Here is a 20,546-nt window from a genome sequence, read left to right on the forward strand (position 1 = left end):
GCTCTAGCCTATGCCTTTATACTGGTCCTTATGTCCCAGATCCTTGAAACTAATATAGCAATTTAGACAGACATTCTCAGCTAGAATCACTTCTGATAATTTACTTGTCCCTTTGAGTGAACAAAAAGTATTTCAATGGAAAAAAACACACAAGCGTTTTTATGCTACGGGGTTGCTATACTCGAGATGTGCATTAAGTGCAGAGGCAAAATGCAATGCTTTAACTTACATAGTGTGACCATCTCACTCTATCATTCCCTATTTGCTTCTCTGTGTCTTATAAGCTTTCCCTGGCTTACCCTTACAGCCTAAATCTTAATCCGAAAATTCACCCCATTACTGCTTTTCACTAGTCTCTACTCACCCCAAGTGTTACTGCCACAACCAGATAATTCTTTTGTTTACAAATCTCTAGTAGCCTCGACATCTACTACCATGTAATCACCGTGGACAAAAATCTCTCATTTTTATTTACTTTCTCTGCTTCCTTCCAGCTCATTTTTCTCAAACCCTTTGGTTCCCCACTAAAAATGCTCTCCCCCCTCAGTCCACTTCACTCCTCTACTGGAAAACTAATCTCCTTCAGGAGGGGTTTAGAGTGATGAAAACCTTAGGCCAGGCATTATGCAAAGAATACCACAAATTTTCTCATTTAATCCTCATATGAATACTAAGAATTAGGAATCATCCATTTTTACATTGGGAAAGCTGATGCTTAGACTGATTAAGTAACTTTCCCAAGGATTTTAATCCAAATCCTTCTGTCTCCAAAGCCACGCTTTTTTTTTTTTAGTCTTTGGTTGAACTATATACCATTCTCAAAGCCACACTCTTAACCATTCTACTTTACTGTCTCCAGAGGTCTGACTCAAATATGTGGAAGAGGAAGTTTCCTTAACGCTGTCGAAAATAAGAAGAGCAAACAGATCTCTGCATAGTTTTATTTTTTAAACAGGGTCCTTCACAGATGCTGACAGCCTTCTAGCCAAAGCCCAACAGGGAACAGGGTTTGCAGCAGCATCTCCCCGCCTGGAGAGCCCCACCTGGCTCAACAGCTTGGCCAAGGAGCAGCACAGCATGCCTCTCTAGCAGGAATGGATGCAAAGCACGGGAGGAAGCCTGGCTCTTGCGCCCAGAATGCCAATAGGGAACAGGTGGTTAAGAGAGCCCTCTCCCCACGCAGCCCATCAGCCCATTCTCCGAGACCTTTGTGGTGCTGCTGGTGGTGGTAGTGTGCCTTCTAGTGCCAGGCAGAGTGGTTGCCCACCTCAAAAGACTTCCAGATGCGATTTTAAAAGCTCTTAAGAGACAAGGTAGTAATCTATCAGTCAAAGGCAAGCAATGACTCCTCAGGAAAAGCCCACGCCTCTACCACAGCGCAGCTAACTTCGAGGGGCACAAAGAAACGTCTGTAGTGGCAAGAAAAGGCGCTTCCGTAGTGCCCATCAAAATGTAGGGAGAGCCACAGCCCCTTCGTCCTTAGAGGAGCTGCAAGTCCATTTTCTCTCGTCTGAGTGACAGAAAAGGGAGGCGGGCAACCCAATGTCTCCACTCTGAGGGCCTCAGCGGCGCACCTCTCAGCCTTTCTTTCTAAGGGCTGAGAGGCTGTCCCTGTCCGTCTCCCCACTCAGCCCCAATCCCCCTCTCCCAGTCAGCACCCCTCTCTCCCCTACTCGCTCTCCCTCCAACCTCCTTTCCCCACCCCGCTGAGCTCTAGACCTCTCTTCCCTTATCCCCCGCCTCTCTTCCCTCCCCATTCGGTCCTCTGGCCCTCAGCCCCGCGCCGCCCAGCACCCGGGACCTTGAGCGTCACGTCGCACAGCTTGCCCTGCCGCCGGATCTCCTCCATGACGCCGTAGCCGCGACTAGGCAACTCGGACACGGAGAAGTGCACCAGGTCCTCCAGCTCCTCTGCGCCGTCCTCCACCATCTTCCCCGGCCGCCGCGACTGCGCAGGCCTGGCCGGCTGGGTCGAAGCTAAGCTGGGCGGGGCGAGGGCGCCTGTGGACGGCAGCTCGGAGCGCAAGGCTGGAGCTAGACAGAGCTGCGCGGCCGCCGTAGTCTCAAACTGCTGTGCGCCGGAAGCCCGGCTGCCCCGTTTCCTGGTTCTTGCGCATCCTTCGTTCCCCCGCTACCCCTACCCTGGCTTCGCGCCTGCAGCTGCCGCAGTCTTTTTAGGTTAATCGGTCCCATCTCCCGTCCTCCTAATTCGGCCCTGGCCTTACTTGTATCTCAACAGAGGACCGCGGACTTCATTTCCGCCACCACCCCCTACTTCCGGAATCTCCGGAAGCAGCCTGTTGCCACGGCGACTGTGTACACAGCCCGGCAGCCGAGCTTGCCGGGTTTCTTCTGTAGCTGCTAATGCAGTGGTCGGGCTGCGGAAGGGTTCCAGCCTCCGGAGCGGTAAACAGGGCTCACGCGCGGTCCGGGTGGGGAGAAGGAAGGCCGGAAAGGGGGTGTCCGCCCGGGCGGCGGGCAGCTGCTGGAATCTGAACACCGCTCCACCCGGGAGTCCCCCAGCTTTGGCTCGCTGATCTGTGAAACCCGGGCGGAGGAGAGTGAGGCGTCGAGGAGACCCTTTAAGCCTTGCTGCGGCTTAGGGTTTTCGGATCTAACGTTCCCTCGCCCCACGAGGGTCTTACGTCGCCCCCTGAGGTTCGGAGATCTCTGGTCTTCTGGACTCTTCTGTATTCAGTTTTCTAACTGGAGGGGGCTTCGGGATTGCCATCCCGGCCCTTCGCTTTACAAATGCGGAAATCGCTCCAGAGAGGCACAGGAATGGTTCCAAGGCCCACTGCCTCCCAGACACCACACAGGGGTCCAGCATGTTGGGTTAGAAAAAGGAGAAAGACCAGTTTGGCCTGGGTCCGAGTCTTTTGTTTAGTCCAAGGCCAGGTGCGTTTGGACCCTCTTTTGGAGGGTTCAGATGCTGCTACCTTGCTGGTGGCTATGAGTGTTCTCCTTGAGAGCCTCTGTTCTGGACAGGAACGCTGAAAGATAGGGACCCACCTGGTCCTCTCCTTTTGTTGAGCTTTCAGGGGTGCTTGGTGGCAACCTGTTCATTCCCACCCCTAAAACAAATGAGGAAACTGTGAGCCTTTCAGCAGAGAGGGCTCTTGGCGGTCACTCAAAGGTTCACTTATTTACACCAGAAATATCTAAGGGTGGTGTCCACGAGGGAGAGGCATTCCCCACAAGGTCCTGAGAGAGAAGGACCCTACTAAAAGGGAGAGCGTGGTGAGGGGCTGAAGTTGGCTTCTTGCAAGTGGGCCTGGAAACCCAGTGTCCTCCTGGAAGGGCTGTGGGCTCAGGGTTGGAGGTGGTGAGGGAGGCGAGTGACATCATGTGCCCTTTGGAACTCTCTCAGTTGTGACCGAAGATGGACCCACATATGGAGATTCCGCCACCCTCTGACTTCCAGTCATGACCATCACCACCAATCACCATTTCTTAAGCACCTACTCTGTGCTGGGCACTGTTCCGGACTTTGAGGGGGGATTCAAAAGAAATAAAAGGCACAGTCCTGTCCCTCAAACAGCTTGTAATTTAATTTGGGATCTGAAACCCACTCAAATGATGTGGTGTAAGAACGGTAACAAGGATTATTTCAGTAAGTGCAAGTTGGCATGGGGTCTCCAAATGACTGGGTGTTGAGGGGCTGCTGGGTAGTGGATTTGCAGGAGGGATGTAGTTAATAGAGAAGGCTTGTGTCAGGTGGATATGGCTCCTGGCGTGCCTGGAGCCATGGGCGTGAGCATGGGGAGAATTGGGAAGCACAGATAGAATGACTACTTGTGCATGTTGGCAAATTGCTGGGCAGAAAAGGGGCAGGCTCTGAGGGGAGGGTAATGCTTGAAGCTGGCCTGTGCTTCCCTTGGGCTGTCTGTGGGTAGGGGCTGCCTGGAGGGAGGCTTGAGCAACCCCCTACTTTTTCATGGTCCCTTTCAGAGGGCACCCTGGGCAGCATCTTAACTTTCCTGGGCAGGAGGATGGGCCATTGGGCTGGTATGGGGAATGGTTCCCAGAACTTTAGAAATTGAGTGTAAGTGTTTGCTTGAGTCAGCACACCTCTCTCCACTCTCCACTTTCCAAAAGCCTAGATCAAAGTGAACTTGGAGATGAGATCATCTCTTAAGTTTCCTCAGTTTGGGAGTCCTGTTAGAGCTATTTGTGGCTTTTTATTTCTAGAGGTCAATTTTGCAAACAAAAATCTTAGACCTGAAATTGGACAAGTCATTATCCTTACTCACCTGAATACCTTACAGATTCACTTTCTAAAAATTAAAAGATCTGAGGGATCCCACAGTGGCCAGGAAAAGACTTCCATGAAATAATTACTTGAGGAATGTGGAAAGTGGACTCACACTCTACAGTAGGCAGGTGTGAAAGTAGTTGCTTATTTAATGTGACATCTGAAGGGTTTGTAATAGGGGTTAGGGTTTTATTTTACCCACTTCATTGAAACTGTAAACTGAAAAAGCAGGGCCTGTCTCTATTTAATTTGCTTCTGTAGAGATACTTAATGCCACTTGATGATAGCTAAGATAATTGTATGAGGAAATCAAGTGGTCACTACAAGTTGTGTCTAGAAATGTGGAGGGTCATTAATTTTTTAACAGTCAAGGTCTTGAAAATTAGCTTTTTAAAAATATTGACCATCTGATCAGTTTATTTGTTAGAACACTTTGCAGTAGCACAAACAAACAATTTTTTCCTGAACAACGGTGATGATATTGCTATTTACCAATTTGAAGATGAAATTGAGTCAGCTCCCTATCCCTCATGTTTTCCCACCTCTTCATAAATTCAGCAATTCCTTTGCTGGTTGTCTTTTTCAGAAGTATCCAGGAGTTTTCTTTAGCCTCAACTCCTCTGTCCTACCCCATGAAAGTACAGGTTATTTTAGGGGCAAATGCCTCATTTCTTATGGAACTGGCCCAACCCTGTCAGGGACATCAAAAGAGAAGTGCAAGATGCAGCACACATCCTGACCCTCAGGCATTGTCTCTATTCAAAGTCTGTTTTTTTACTTTGTGGAGCATTAACTCTAAATGAGTTTTGGGGTTTTTTTGTTTTGTTTTGTTTTGTTTTTGTGGTATGCAGGCCTCTCACTGTTGTGGCCTCTCCCGTTGCGGAGCACAGGCTCTGGACACGCAGGCTCAGCGGCCATGGCTAATGGGCCTAGCCGCTCCGCGGCATGTGGGATCTTCCCAGACCGGGGCACGAACCCGTGGGACAGGCGGACTCTCAACCACTGCGCCACCAGGGAAGCCCAGTTTTGGTTTTTTAAAAAATAAATTTATTTATTTATTATTTTTGGCTGCGTTGGGTCTTCATTGCTGCGCGCGGGCTTTCTCTCGTCGCGGCGAGAAGGGCTACTCTTTTGTTGCGGTGTGCGGGCTTCTCATTGCAGTGGCTTCTCTTGTGGAGCACGGGCTCTAGGCGCACAGGCTTAAGTAGTTGTGGCACACAGGCTCAGTAGTTGTGGCGCATGGCTTAGTTGCTCTGGGGCATGTGGGATCTTTCCGGACCAGGGATTGAACCCATGTCCCCTGCGTTGGCAGGTGGATTCTTAACCACTGCACCACCAGGGAATTCCTGTACAATTCAATTTTTAAAAATGTTTATGAAATACTTTAGTTGGACAGGATATTAGAGATCAATTAACTCTCCCTGTAATACAAACAGTCCCTTTTGTAGCATCTCTGCTAGTTGGCATCTTGCTTGACTGTTTGTAGTGTTTATGGTCCTTACTTTGAGAAAGTCTTTCCCACTATAGGAAAACTCCACATAATAAGAAGTTAATTTACCTAAATCTCCTTCTCTGTCATTTGTAACTATAAGCTTTCAACCTATTCGATGAAGCTACATTCAATGTTTATTTTTTATTTTTTTTTTTTTTGCGGTATATGGGCCTCTCACTGTTGTGGCCTCTCCCGTTGCGGAGCACAGGCTCCGGACGCGCAGGCTCAGTGGCCATGGCTCACAGGCCCAGCCGCTCCGCGGCATGTGGGATCTTCCCGGATCGGGATACGAACCCGTGTCCCCTGCATCAGCAGGCGGACTCCCAACCACTGCGCCACCAGGGAAGCCCTCAATGTTTATTTTAACATTTTATTATACATGGTAATTACTTGTGATAGTATAAATGAAGGAATACAAATATATGTGTGCCTGCCTGAAAGAAAATGATGAGAATATACTTAATTACATTTTAGGAGAGGCAGAGGAGGTAGGGGACTGAGATTTTTCTCTCAATGGAGTGGCAGAGAAGAAAGAATATTAGACTATGGGCTAGATTAAATGTACTTCCAGGGAATCTTTTTCTGATCTAAGTTAGTCTAATGGAGGTAGAGAAGGAGGTGCTACATCTGAAGTTAGGTATATTAATGAAAAAAAGAAAATTAGTTCTAATGCATTTCATAGTCAGTATTTTAGAGGAAAATATCATGAATAAGGCAAAGTGTAGGTAAACTCTGATACGGAGCATTTGTAGAAACCACATCTAAAATTAGGCCACTAGGGACTTCCCTGGTGGTGCAGTGGTTAAGAACCTACCTGCCAATGCAGAGGACACAGATTCAATCCCTTGTCCAGGAAAATCCCACATGCTGCAGAGCAACTAGGCCTGTGGGCCACAACTACTGAGCCTGCGCTCTAGAGCCTGTGAGCCATAACTACTGAGCCCATGTGCCACAACTACTGAAGCCCACGCACCTAGAGCCCATGCTCTGCAAGAGAAGCCACCGCAGTGAGAAGCCCGCACCCCACAACGAAAACTAGCCCCCGCTTGATGCAACTAGAGAAAGCCCATGCACAGCAATGAAGACCCAACGCAACCAACCAAATAAATAAATAAAAATAAAAAATAAAAATAAAATAAAATTAGGCCACTAAAGGGAGCATTCTTTTTGCTTTGTATTTCGGTCTCTTAGCGGGTTGTTGGTGGAGAGTGGTGAGGCACCCTGTAAAGTAGGAAGTACACGGACTTGTTGAACAGCATCCTGTGGACAGATCACTGAAATGCTGGGGGGCAAAAGGAAGACTGGCTCTCAGTGGGAGAGGAAAACATGGACTGCACATCATGTTTTCTGATCTTGATGAATGACACCTCCATTCTAATGGTTGTTGGAGGATGACTACTGAAAATTTTGCTATTTTCTTCTTTTTAGCTAGAATGGGTACTAGGAAAAAAGTTCATGCGTTTGTCCGTGTCAAACCTACTGATGACTTTGCTCATGAAATGATCAAATATGGAGATGACAACAAAGTAAGTACAGTGTGTTTGCCTTCACCTGCCTGGGCATCTCTCTGTCCCTCCTCACTACAACCTCTAAGGTTTCCAAGCAACCTTTTAAGGACCAAGACAGAATTGGTAAAAGTTCAGATGGAATCTAGAGTCATTCAACGCCAAAGCACTCCCCCACAATGCTGTTGATGAGGAAACTCATGAAACTCCCATTTTTAATGGGAGTAGGTCCTTGTTGGTTATCCATTTTAGATACAGCAGTGTATACATGTCAATCTCAAAATGGGAAAAGAATTTGAAAAAGAATAGATAGATGTATAACTGAATCACTTTGCTGTACACCTGAAACTAACACAACATTGTTAATCAACTATACTCCAATATAAAATAAAAAGTTAAAAAAAAAGTTTACCTTTGTCCTTATATCTGACACAGGAAGCTGACATTTGTCCACACTCATAAAACTTTCTGGTGATCAGATCTCCCAGGAAGTACAATAGGAATGTCTTCAGATGATTATTATTAAACTTACCAAAGGGAGGGAGAAACTCTTACTGGAAAGATCTATCCATCCCCCTGTCCCCACCACTGTCCTGACAACTCTTCTGAAGGCTGTGACAGGCTTAGGACACCTCGAGACTATGGGATGTTTTCATTCAGCAAACATTTGTGGATCTACTATGGGCAGCATGGAGATATTAAGAGAGGAATTCAAAGGCCAACTTCTCAAGTTTCGAAAGTCCTAGCAGTCAGAAAGAAACTCACATGCAGCTCTGTGAAGTGCACACTGATGGACACGGATTCAGTGACGACTGAAGCACAGAGCATTTAATGTATGAATAGACCAAGCCTTTCTCTGTTGATCTTAGTTTTTCTGCATGTGGCTATGTCTCGGCTTCCGGACTAGGGCAGCCAGTATAAGATTCCAGTGAGAGTCTGTTTACATTAGAAGTCCCCATTTCGAAGATTGGAATCTACCATTGACCTAACCCAATATGTTTCTAAACTGGCTGCTGCCACAGTGGCTTGCTATGGAGGGATCTAAAACTTGAAAAAATTTTTTTAGAAATCTTTGCATCTAAAAATCTGCTGATTACAAGTAGGTAGTGACCCTTAATTTAATACCAGTGAGTAACTGTGTCTGAGGAGTCCAGAGCCTTTCCTGTGGCTATCATTTCATCATTGCTCACATTAGCCCATAGCGTGTGTGTGGAAGTAAGTGCTCACCACAGTGCTGAGGGAGGCCTCACCGCCAGTCACCAGGGAGATGGGGCTCAAGCCCAGGCCTCCGTCACCAAGCCCGCTCTTCTCTCTGGCCTAATTCAAGGCCTCCCTGTGCTTATTGAATTTATCTAAAGCTTGTTTAATGTGATAAATATTGGTGTGTGATAAATATGCTTGACCCCATATCAGAAATGGGGGAACCAAGACAGACAGCACCCTGAATGCTAGGGTGAGATGTGCTGAAACCAGCAAGTGCTCCAGTCTCCTGATCCTTCCACCTTGAGGATGTGTGGCCTCCCTGCAGTGCCTTCCTTCCCACCTCCCAAAGGTCGTCCAGAATATGTGCAAGTCCCTGTTCTTCCTAAAGTTCACCTCCTCTGTTTCCTCCAGGTCAGGCCTTGGCTATCAGTGACTTTTTTATACCAGTTTCTTAACAAGTATCTCTCTCTCTTCCTAGACCATTGATATTCACTTAAAAAAAGATACTCGGAGAGGAGTTGTCAATAACCAGCAGACAGACTGGTCATTCAAGCTGGATGGAGTTCTCCATGATGCCTCCCAGGACTTGGTTTATGAGACAGTCGCAAAGGATGTGGTTTCTCAAGCCCTCAATGGCTATAATGGTAATTTAGTTAATTAACTGTTGTTTTACATAAGAACCTGTGGAACCCCTGCTCACCCAGGAAGAGGTACAAGTATTTTGTGGTGAATAAAATACAACTTCACTTACTAACTTTTGTTTGATTCTTTGTCTGTCTCCATGTTCTTATGATGGGAAACTTACTTGCTTGGTGATACTGTGGCCATGGCTTGATCCATGGTCCTGGGATCCTGCCTTCATAGGAAGATTAAATGACCCTGACTCTCTATAGGTCATGGGGATTCAACTATTATCCTGTTTCAAATCCCCTGAATATTAGTTTTGAACATGTCTTTATGATAAATTTGATGGAGTCAAAACATTTTTCTCTTGGCTACCTGCGAGGAGATATTTCCATTCATTCTATCAGCACAATCAATCTATTCTATTGTAGTATAGTATTATTTACATATATCACTAAAGACGAGTACAGTTTGACTTTCTTAAAAGCTTAACTAAAAAGCTTTTTTAACAAATTAAAATTTATTGGGAAATTTTTACAAACTAGTTCACTCTAAGACTGTTTCAAAATCTTTTTTTAAAAATATTTATTTATTTATTTATTTGGCTGCGCCAGGTCTTAGTTGCGGCATGTGGGATCTAGTTCCCCGACCAGGCATCAAACCTGCCCCCCCTGCATTGGGAGCACAGAGTCTTAGCCACTGGACCACCAGGGAAGTCCCTTAAAATCTTAAAAAGATTAAAAAATCCATAGAGGGACTTCCCTGGCGGTCCAGTGGTTAAGACTCCGTGCTTCCACTGTAGGGAGGGCGGGTTTGATCCTTGGTCGGGGAACTAAGATCCCATATGCCACGCGGCGTGACCAAAAAAAGAAAAAAAATCCATAGAAAAAAATATATCACAGTCTGTAGACTTTGCCCATCTGGTGGCTCCTGACTAGAATGTTCCCTGTTTGCAAGTTTTAGGTCTTCTGCTTAAAAGTCCGTTGAGTATAGATGCCTAAACATTGTAATGTATCCTGTGTGTGATATATAGCTATGGTCCCCATTGGTCCTGAGGGGATGTGGCCCTGAGGAAGTAGAGACAAAGGAGCTAAGGCCCGGGGAGGCTAAGAGTCGTGGGCTCTGAGTGCTGTGGAGCCACAAATGGGCTCTGAGTCCCAGCTGAACTGACTCCTTCCTGCACATTTCTGCAGGATTAACAGACACTGCTTCTGACTCCAGCTTAGATGCTGAATTAAGACCCCTTGTGTAAAACCTACCAATCCCAGGAACTAGAGCATTCACGTGGCAAAGGCAAACACTGATTTCCACGGCCCAGCATTGTCCGGGCAGATCTGCTTTGTAAATGCCCAGAAGCAGCCTTTGGGTTGGGTCTGGCTCAGGCTGCTCAAGCCAGGAAGAAGAGCAGATGGGAACCAGAGCCCAGGGTGACTGGTTTGTGTCCCAGAGCCTGGTGATGGTAGACCTAAAGCACGAGAGAGGTGCAAGTGAAAGTCTTCCCAGAGAGGGCAATGTGACAGATCAGGGCTTGGTCATGGTGTTCCATTTCTGAAAGTGCCCTGGGACCAACTAGCAGCCCTTAAGCAGTGGGAATTTGCAGTCTACAAAGAATTCCCACCACTAACAGAAAATGCCCTTCTGACTCCCATCTCTTCCTGGGGATTTTGAAAGCCCTTCTTTCCTCCTGCCTGGGCTGTCCTGCAGGGAGGCCAAGCCCTGAGAGCCTGCCTGTTCATGATCTTGCTAAAGAAGGGCTGAGTTCAATGCTCTTATCTCCCTCATCTTTCTAGGAAAATTCCCAGTTCCTCTGTTCCCTGGAATTCCCTGCTCTCCTCAGAAGCCCTAGGATCAGATCCCCTCTTGGGAGAGGAAGCAGTAGAGCACTACATGGACCACAGATTCAGAGCAGCTGTCTGTGTTTTGACCATTTATATCCCTGTTTCCCTGCTCACCCACCCTCCATGGCAGGAATTCCTGCTGTCCTTGGCTGCTCCTGATGGCCACCTTCACACTAGGGTTCTGGCTGGCACTGGGCATGCTGGGGGATGGGAGAGCTATCCTTGGAGCTGTTTTTCTGGGTGTCACCAAGACGTGTTTTGAAATGTTTGCAGGCACCATCATGTGTTATGGGCAGACAGGAGCTGGCAAGACATACACCATGACGGGGGCAACTGAGAATTACAAGCACCGGGGGATCCTCCCTCGTGTCCTACAACAGGTAGAGAGTGGGCCCGTGGGTGGGATGCCACATAGGTCCCCTCTTTCTACCATACATGCTGCCCATCCCAGGCGAGCTCCTGGAGACAGTGGGGTCCAGCCTCAAAGGAGTTGCAGCCTGTAGGGGAGACAGCCTGTAGGGGAGACAGGTGGGGTGTGTGTGTGTGTGTGTGTGTGTGTGTGTGTGTGTGTGTGTGTGTAAACCAAGAGTTTAGGTTCCAGGCTCTGACCTACGCCCATGCTGAGCCTGTTTCCTCATTTGTTAAAGAGGGAGTCAGATGTGGTGACTGGCTTCTTGCTGCTCTGATGGTCTGTGACCCTGTAATTGAGGATTCAGAGGTCCTAATCCTGTTCCTTCCTGGTTTTAATGAGGGAGATATGAACCCTTGCAGAGCTTCCTTACTGGCCTGCTCTGGTTTCTTGCACCACCACAGCCCCAGAAAGAGCGAAGGGAAGAAGCAGGGCATGACATGAGCTTTCAGGACCGAGTCAGCCTTGGGGGTCTGGGAAGTGTGACTGAAGACAGGATGGGCCTTCCTTCAGAGTCCGCTAGCCTGCGTTCTGTGAGGACCCTCTTTTTGAAGGTGGGAGGCAAAGGACTTTTCCCTAAAAAGCATCTTGAGGTTTTATAGCCCTGTGCTGTAAGAAGTGTAGATGTTCCTCTAGTGTATGACCATCCATGCGATAATTTCTTGAAGCAATATCCTTAACATCCCACTGTCAACGCTTCAGTATCTCAGCATCTTAGACTTTATAGTCTAGCCCAGCGCTGCCCAATAGAAATATAATGTAAGTCACATATGCAATTTTAGGTTTTCCAATAGCCACATTTAAAAAAGTAAAACAAGTGAAATTATTTTTAAATAATATATAATAATATATTTTATTTAACTCAATATAGCCAAAATAGCATTTCCACATGTAATCAATATGAAAATTATTGAGATAGTTTAAATTATTTTTCTTTATACTGAGTCTTTGAAATCTGGTATGTATTTTACATTTACAACCCATTTCTATTTAAGACACTAAATATTCATCACAAAGAGTTGCTCTGTATTTACAGTTCATGAAATTTACAGTTGAAAAGGTAGATTTATAAACCCAAGTTGTTCCAAACATACTTAAAAGTTTACCAATAACTGAATTTAGTATCAGTGTTAAATTTTTAGTTAAAATTAAATAAAATTTAAAATCCAATTCCTCATTTGCACGAGCCAGATTTCAAGCACTCAGCAGCCACCTGTGGCTAGTGTCTAGCATATTGGACAGCACAAATCTAGCCTGTTAGAGCAAGGCGGGGACTTCAGGGATCATCCAGCCCAACTCCCCATTTAACAGATAAGAAAGTTAAGGTCTAGAGAGGGGAAAAGACCAGCCCAAAGTCACCTGCTGATAAGCACTGGGGAGGATATTAGGAGTCGAGAAGGCTGAGTTCTGGCTTGACTTCTTCCCTTAGTAGCTGAGCCACCATAGATGGGTATTGCCCCTGCCCTGCTTCAGTCGTAGTGGCATCATGAGGGTAGAATTAAAAAATGGTTGTGAAAGAAGCTTATATGTGGTGAAACCCCACAAAACAAGAGATCTTCACTCCAGAGTCCTTTCTGTTCATCATGCCTCTACTTCTTGAGACTGTACAAGTATTAGCCAATCTATAAGTCAGGCCTCAAAAAAACTACAAGATGATAATAAATACTGCCCAATAGACTGCAACTACTGATACTTGTTGTTGCTGATGACCATCACACCAACTAGACTGTAAATTCTTCTAGGGCAAGGATTCCCTCCTAAGGTAAGAACTCCCCTAGCACTGGCTGGCTGTTGGAGTTCTGCTCTCAGTGACTGCTGTCCAATCTCCCATCTAGGTTTTTAAGATGATCGAAGAACGCCCCACACAGGCCATCACTGTGCGTGTTTCCTACCTGGAAATCTATAATGAGAGCCTGTTTGATCTCCTGTCCACTCTGCCTTACGTTGGACCCTCGGTCACACCTATGACCATTGTGGAAAGTCCTCAGGGAGTCTTCATTAAGGGCTTGTCAGTCCACCTCACAAGTCAGGAGGAGGATGCGTTCAGCCTCCTTTTTGAGGTGAGATGATCAAGTCTACGGGTTCCTTCCTCCTTACCTTTCCTCCCTCCTTTCCTTTTTTTTTTCTTTTCCTCCCTCCTTGGTTTTTTACTTACTTTGATAACCAGAATGAAAATTAATATATGCTTGTTTAGCAAGTTCAGATAGTAATGAAATATACAGAAGCAAAAGAAAAATTCACTCATCTGTTTTCTACATATGGCAACAGTAATGTATATTTTGGCTTATTTCCTTCTAGTCTTTTTTCTTGTGAAGTTTTTTCTTTACTTAGTTGAAATTGTCCTTTTTTTTTAGTTAACATTAGCTCACAGGCATTTGTGGTATAGAAAAGATAAGAATTAATGTCCTTGGTATATAAAAGCTCTTACAAATCAATGAAAAAATATGATTTTTTCCGGGATATGTTATTCTTTTAAAAATCATGTAGATTAAAACTCTGTGCATTGCTGGTGAAATGTAAAATGGTGCAACCATTTTGGCAGTTTCCTAGAAAGTTAAACATTGATTTTATCATAGGACCTAGCACTTCTACTCCTAGAAATCTACCCAAGAGAAATGAAATGTGCACACAAAAACTTGAACACAAATATTCATATTAAGACTATTCATAATAGCCAAAGACCGGAAATAACCAAAATATTCATCAATGGAGAATGCATGAACAAATTGTGGTACATCCATACAACAGAAAACTGTTTAGCAATAAAAAGAAATGGAGCACTGATACATGCTACAGCTTGGATGAATCTCAAAAAAAATGCTAAGTAAAAGAAATTAAAAAGTTACCTGTTGTATGATTCCATTCATTTTAAATGTCCAGATAACCACATCTATAGAGACAGAAAGCAGATTAGTAGTTGCCTGGGGGAGGGGACAGGAAGTGACTGCAAATGGGCCTGAGAGAACTTTTTGGAGTGATACAACATTTTAAAAATAGAATTGTGGTGATGGTTGCACAACCCTGTAATTTTACTGATTTTAAAAATCATTGAGGGCTTCCCTGGTGGCGCAGTGGTTGAGAGTCTGCCTGCCGATGGAGGGGACACGGGTTCGTGCCCCGGTCCGGGAAGATCCCACATGCCGCGGAGCAGCTAGGCCCGTGAGCCATGGCCGCTGAGCCTGTGCTTCCGGAGCCTGTGCTCCGCAACGGGAGAGGCCACAACAGTGAGAAGTCCGCGTACCGCAAAAAAAAAAAAAAAAAAAAAATCATTGAATTGTATACTTAAAACAATGAGTCTTTTTTTTTTTTTTTAAACAGTGAGTCTTATGGTATTTAAAATATATGTCGGGGACTTCCCTGGTGGTCCAGTGGCTAAGCCTCCACACTCCCAATGCAGGGGGCACGGATTCAATCCCTGGTTGGGGAACTAAGATCCCGCATGCCACGCGGTACAGCCTAAAAAAAAAAATATATATATATATATATGTATGTATATATATATATATGTATGTATGTATATTCATGTCAAATAAAACTTCTTTTTAAAACGTCATTTAGGTGTCCTCAGGGGTGATATAAACCTGGATCCCTTGCATGTACACAGAAGAAAGAGCCTCCCAGGTGGCAGCAATGAAGCATTCTCGTCTTATTGTTGCTCCTGACATTTTACCATGAAGAATGATGTTTGCCGTAGGTTTTTGGTGGCTTAAGTTGAAAGAACGTCCAAGTTTGTGAAGAGGTTTTTTTTTTTTTTTTGCGGTACGCAGTCCTCTCACTGCTGTGGCCTCTCCCGCCGCGGAGCACAGGCTCCGGACGCGCAGGCTCAGTGGCCATGGAACACGGGCCCAGCCGCTCCGCGGCATGTAGGATCTTCCCAGACCGGGGTACGAACCCGTGTCCCCTGCATCGGCAGGCGGACTCTCAACCACTGCGCCACCAGGGAAGCCCAAGAGTTTTTTAAATCATGAATAATTATTTATTCATACCCTTAGAAGTAAGCACTCTCCTGACTTGTATGGTAATCATTTCCTTGGTCTTCTTTATAGCTTTACCACCTGGAGCATCCTACCTATGTATTCTCAAGCAGCATAAGTTACTTTTTTGGAAATGTATATACAAGGAATCATGTAGGATGAATTCTGTCTTATTTCTTTTACCTTTTATCTACTTTTTATGTCTGATGTTACTGTATATTTTTCACTTTCATCATATGACATTGTGTGAATATACTACAATTTATTTATCCATTCTACTTCTGATGGACAGTTGGGTTTTCCTAGATTGGGTGTATTTCAGACACGGCCACTAGGAACGAGAACTAGCAACATTCTTGTATGTATATCTGGGGCACATAAGCATGAATTTCTCTAGGTAAACTCAAGAACTGTAATTGCTGAGTCATACAGAATGTGTCTTAAGCTTTCTTAAATGATACCAACTATTTTCCATAATGGTATACTCCCACAACACGTTATCAGAATTCCCATTATTCTGACCCTAAAATCTTGACCAGTCTGGCTGGTGTATAGTGTTTCCCACTGTGGTCCCACTCATTGGTTTACATTTCCCTGATTACCAGTGAGATTAAGGACCTTACTTTGTGTTTATTGACCATTTGGATTTCCCTGTTCATGTCTTTTGTTTATTTTCTTTACAGATGTCTTTTTTCTCTCTTATTTGTTTGTATAAATCCTTTATATATTCTGAAAACTAGTTCTTTTTTCAGTTGTGTGTATTACAATGTTTTCTATTTCCTGTGACTATTTTTTCTCTTGATGTGTTATTTGATGAACAAAAATTCTTACGTTTAGGTTAGTTGAATGTGTATAAATTTCTTGTTTTGGCTTTTCGTGTAAAGAGCATATGAGAGGATTTTTAAAAATGTACTCTGACAGTCTTTATCTTTTTTTTTTTTTTTTTTTTGCGGTACGCGGGCCTCTCACTGTTGTGGCCTCTCCCGTGGCGGAGCACAGGCTCCGGACGCACAGGCTCAGCAGCCATGGCTCACGGGCCCAGCCGCTCCGCGGCATGTGTGATCTTCTTGGACGGGGGCATGAACCCGTGTCCCCTGCATCGGCAGGTGGACTCTCAACCACTGTGCCACCAGGGAAGCCCCAGTCTTTATCTTTTAACTGAAGCATTTCATTCCATTTGCACTTAACGTAGTTTCTGAAATATTTAGGTTTAAATCTGTCGTTTGACTGTGTGTTCTTTTTCCCATTTATTTTTCTTAACTTTTTTGCCTTCTTTTTCATTGGATATTTTTTTATTATATTTGTTTCCCTCTTTACTAGTTTGGAAGTTATATATTCCTTCGTATTTATATTTTCTCTCTCATTTTTCCTAGAAATAACAACTTGTATAGTTAGTTAATGCACACACATACAGACATACCAATAAGTTGTATAAGTTGTATAGCTTACACAAATAAGTTGTATAATTGGTGAAGTCTGAATAAGCTCTGTGGATTATACCAGTGTCAATTTCTTGGTTTTGACATTGTACTACCGTTTTACAAGATGTTAATCATAGGGAGAGGCTGAGTAGAAGGTAGAGAGGACCTCCCTGTATATTTCTTCCAAACGTTCTATGAATCAAAATAAAATGTTACCTTACCATAACAAGTATATTTTGTAATTTGATTATAAGCTCTACTCCCTTGGCCCTTTATCAGTGGGTCTTTTTTGAGGCTTGGGTTGAGACTATATTACTTCAGAGAATAGTTTTTTTCTTTCAGAAGCCTAGGGAACATTACCAATACAGGGTCTCTTTAAATCAGATTAAAAAATTTTTTTAAATTTATTTAATTTATTTATTTTTGGCTGCGTTGGGTCTTCGTTGCTGCACGCAGGCTTTCTCTAGTTGCAGCGAGTGGGGGCTACTTTTCGTTGTGGTGTGCAGGCTTCTCATTGCACTGGCTTCTCTTGTTGTGGAGCAGGGGCTGTAGGCATGCAGGCTTCAGTAGTTGTGGCACGCGGGCTCAGTAGTTGTGACTCGCGGGCTCTAGAGCTCAGGGTCAGTAATTGTGGCGCACGGGCTTAGTTGCTCGGCAGCATGTGGGATCTTCCTGGACTAGAGCTCGAACCCGTGTTCCCTGCATTGGCAGGTGGATTCCTAACCCCTGCACCACCAGGGAAGCCCTACAGAGGGGAGAGGGTGTCTGTACTATTGGAGAGGGATTCCAAAGTTACGAATCTCAGAGCTTATATAGGAGCTGGTACATTTACTCCTCTTCCCCTCTGTTAGGATAGAGAGAGATTGAAGCGCGGGGTGGGGCAGAGGTGTGGGGGGTGCAGCTAGAGACAGAAAGGGAGGATGAGAGAGAGCATGTGCTTTTATTTTGAAATGTAAGTAAATCCTCTCTTAGGAAAGGAGGGCAAGGTCTCTACCTGGAAGTTAAGCTTTTGGTTCTGAAGGAGAAAGATCTTATCACCCTTTGAATGTAACAGATGGCTTGGGTGGGGGGATGGGAGTGGAGGGAGGTGAGGGAAGATACAAGTGGCTCTAGGTCTACCACCCTTAGAATGTGAAGAGCAAATGGCTTTGGGAGCAAAAGGAGATATTCTCTATCTTTATAACATGTCAATTTCATTGCTCACAGAATCACCAAGAAATCCAGCAAGGGCTATCTTACAGCACATCCGTCTGCAGGTGCCTTGGGGCAATAAGAGCATTGGTTCTAGCTTGCAGTTCCTGGATTCCTGCTCCTGCTTTGTGTCTGGCCCTGGGTACTGGCCTTACTTTCTTGCAGTCTCAGCCATGCATTCAAAAGGAATTTTTAAATATCCTATCATCTTTAGGTGTTTTGCAGTAGGAAGTTTTCTGAATATTTAGTCCATTGTATTCCTGGAAGGCCCCCTTGATGTTTTGGGCTGTGATACAGTGCAAAAGGTGTAGAACTTAGAATTGGGGACTTGAGCTCAAATTCAGGTTTCTTTCAATCTATGAAGCCTTAATGTCGAGCAAATCATTAATCTCTTCAAGCTGCAGTTTGCTAATCTATAAAAGTGGAGACACTGTTTTTAAACCTACCCCAAAACATTGTTATGAGAATCAGATGGGATCAGGCATTTTTTTAAATTGAGGTATAATTGGCTTGTAACATTATATTAGTTTCAGGTGTACAACATAATAATTCAATATTTGTATATATTGCAAAATGATCACCATAATAACTCTAGTTAACATCCATCACCGTATATAGTTACACATTTATTCTGTGTGCTGAGAACTTCTAAGATCTACTCTCTTTGCAACTTTCAAACTTTCAAATATGCAATACAGTATTATTAATAGTCACCATGCTGTACATTACATCCCCGTGATTTATTTTATAAATATTCTGAAGTGGGATTGCTGGATCATATGGTAATTCTATTTTTAAATTTTTGAAGAGGGCTCCCCTGGTGGAGCAGTGTTTAAGAATCCGCCTGCGAAGGCAGGGGACACGGGTTCGATCCCTGGTCCGGGAAGATCCCACATGCCGTGGAGCAACTAAGCCCGTGCACCACAACTACTGAGCCTGCGCTCTAGAGCCTGCGAGCCACAACTACTGAAGCCCACTTCCCCTAGGGCCCATGTTCTGCAACAAGAGAAGCCACCGCAATGAGAAGTCTGCACATCACAAAGAAGAGTAGCCCGCACTCACCACAACTAGAGAAAGCCTGTGTGCAGCAACAAAAACCCAACACAGCTGAAAATAAATAAATAAATTTATTAAAAAAAACAACAAACTATTTGTCAGCATTCTCCTGGCTGCATAACATTCCATTGTACAGCTAGACCATTCCCTAATTGTTGGATATGTAGGTTGGTTATGATTCAATATTCATGAACATTTTTAAGGCTTTTAATTCTTTTATGGTACGCGGGCCTTTCACTGTTGTGGCCTCTCCTGCTGCGGAGCACAGGCTCCGGACATGCAGGCTCAGCGGCCATGGCTCACGGGCCCAGCCGCTCCGCGGCATGTAGGATCTTCCTGGACCGGGGCACGAACCCGTGTCCCCTGCATCAGCAGGCGGACTCTCAACCACTGCGCCACCAGGGAAGCCCCTAAGGCTCTTAATTCTTATTGCTGCTTTGCTTTTCAGAAAGCTATTATACAGGGAATTCCCTGGTGGTCCAGTGGTGAGGACTTGGAGCTTTCACTCACAAGGGCGCGGGTTCAGTCCCTGGTCGGGGAACTAAGATCCCGCAAGCTGCATGGCGTGGCAAAAAAAAAAAGGAAAGAAAACTATTATACAAATTCACACATCTCTAGCAGTGAGTGAAAGTATAGGTCTGGACTCCAATTTGTCTTCTATTCTCCTAGTTTATAAATGAGATTTCCCTGAAAGGCCTGGCTGACTGCAGTGATATAAATATCATTTCTGCGTAATTGAAAAATGATCCAAATGCCGTGTTATTTTAATATTTCAAAACGTTGTCTGTGTTTTCCGTCTTCTTCAGGGAGAGACCAACAGGATTATAGCCTCCCACACAATGAACAAGAACTCATCTAGGTCACACTGCATTTTCACAATCTACGTGGAGGTAAGTGCAAGCTCTTTGAAGAGCCGAGAGGGGCGGTCGATTCCCATGGGGCCTGCTCAGTAAGAACCTTCTCCCTGTGACAGTTTAACCTCTTTTTGGGTGTTTCATAGGCCCATTCGCGGACCTTATCAGACGAAAAGTACATCACTTCCAAAATTAACTTGGTGGATCTAGCAGGCTCGGAGAGGCTGGGGAAGTCTAGGGTAAGTGGGGGAGCAGGAAGTTCTTCCTCAAGAAGCCACAGCTCTATTTCCGGCTTAGTTTCTGTGCACCTGGGCCGTCCCTCATTGGGCATTCGTGAGCACCATCCCAAGCTAAGCGCAGTGGAGCTGGAGGGACAGAACTAGCAGAGGTGAAACAGAGAGGCAGTTCCTACCTGGCAGGATTTTTGTAAACATTAAATGAGATGATGGCTCCTAAATTCTTAGCAAAGTACCTGGCACTCCGTCAGTGCTCAGTCAATGCTCCATGCTCGTAGTAGCGTCTCTCTATGTATCAGTGTGAGTGTTCACCCAATGAATATTTGCATGAAGTTTTCATCTCACATAAATATTCATGTGAGGGTATTAACATAAGTATCCACAAGAGCATTCAGATGAGCATTCCTACCTGCGTTCGTATGAATGTTTGTATCTGTGTATTGAATGGATGTATATTCCCAGGATTATTTGCTCAAGTATCTGCACAG

At 44.9% G+C, this 20,546-nt stretch overlaps 2 protein-coding genes across 8 annotated transcripts in view; one reads left to right on the forward strand and one right to left on the reverse strand.

Moving 5' to 3' along the window:
- Positions 1–2,178, reverse strand: part of KLHL18 (kelch like family member 18) — a 55,825-nt gene extending 53,647 nt beyond the window's left edge. The window contains exon 1 of one of the 4 annotated variants that reach the window (XM_032647984.1): positions 1,802–2,177. In XM_032647984.1, the coding sequence (XP_032503875.1) occupies positions 1,802–1,930 (129 nt within the window). In that variant the 5' untranslated portion in view covers positions 1,931–2,177. Of the gene's footprint in view, positions 1–1,801 lie in introns of all 4 variants that reach the window. The other 3 variants (XM_032647985.1, XM_032647986.1, XM_032647983.1) reach the window with 3 other exon arrangements.
- An 89-nt stretch (positions 2,179–2,267) lies between these two features.
- The window catches only part of KIF9 (kinesin family member 9), a 50,258-nt gene continuing 31,979 nt past the window's right edge, over positions 2,268–20,546 (forward strand). For 3 of the 4 annotated variants that reach the window (XR_004352101.1, XM_032647979.1, XM_032647981.1), the window contains exons 1-6: positions 6,833–7,273; positions 8,934–9,099; positions 11,191–11,297; positions 13,162–13,386; positions 19,775–19,858; positions 19,969–20,061. Coding sequence is in view for 3 of the 4 variants with exons in the window: in XM_032647979.1 (XP_032503870.1) it covers positions 7,139–7,273; positions 8,934–9,099; positions 11,191–11,297; positions 13,162–13,386; positions 19,775–19,858; positions 19,969–20,061 (810 nt within the window). In the remaining variant the exon portion in view is untranslated. Of the gene's footprint in view, positions 2,407–6,832; positions 7,274–8,933; positions 9,100–11,190; positions 11,298–13,161; positions 13,387–19,774; positions 19,859–19,968; positions 20,062–20,546 lie in introns of those variants that run through there. The other variant, XM_032647980.1, reaches the window with a different exon arrangement.

Source organism: Phocoena sinus, chromosome 11 (assembly GCF_008692025.1).
Source record: "Phocoena sinus isolate mPhoSin1 chromosome 11, mPhoSin1.pri, whole genome shotgun sequence".
Classification (NCBI taxonomy): domain Eukaryota; kingdom Metazoa; phylum Chordata; class Mammalia; order Artiodactyla; family Phocoenidae; genus Phocoena; species Phocoena sinus.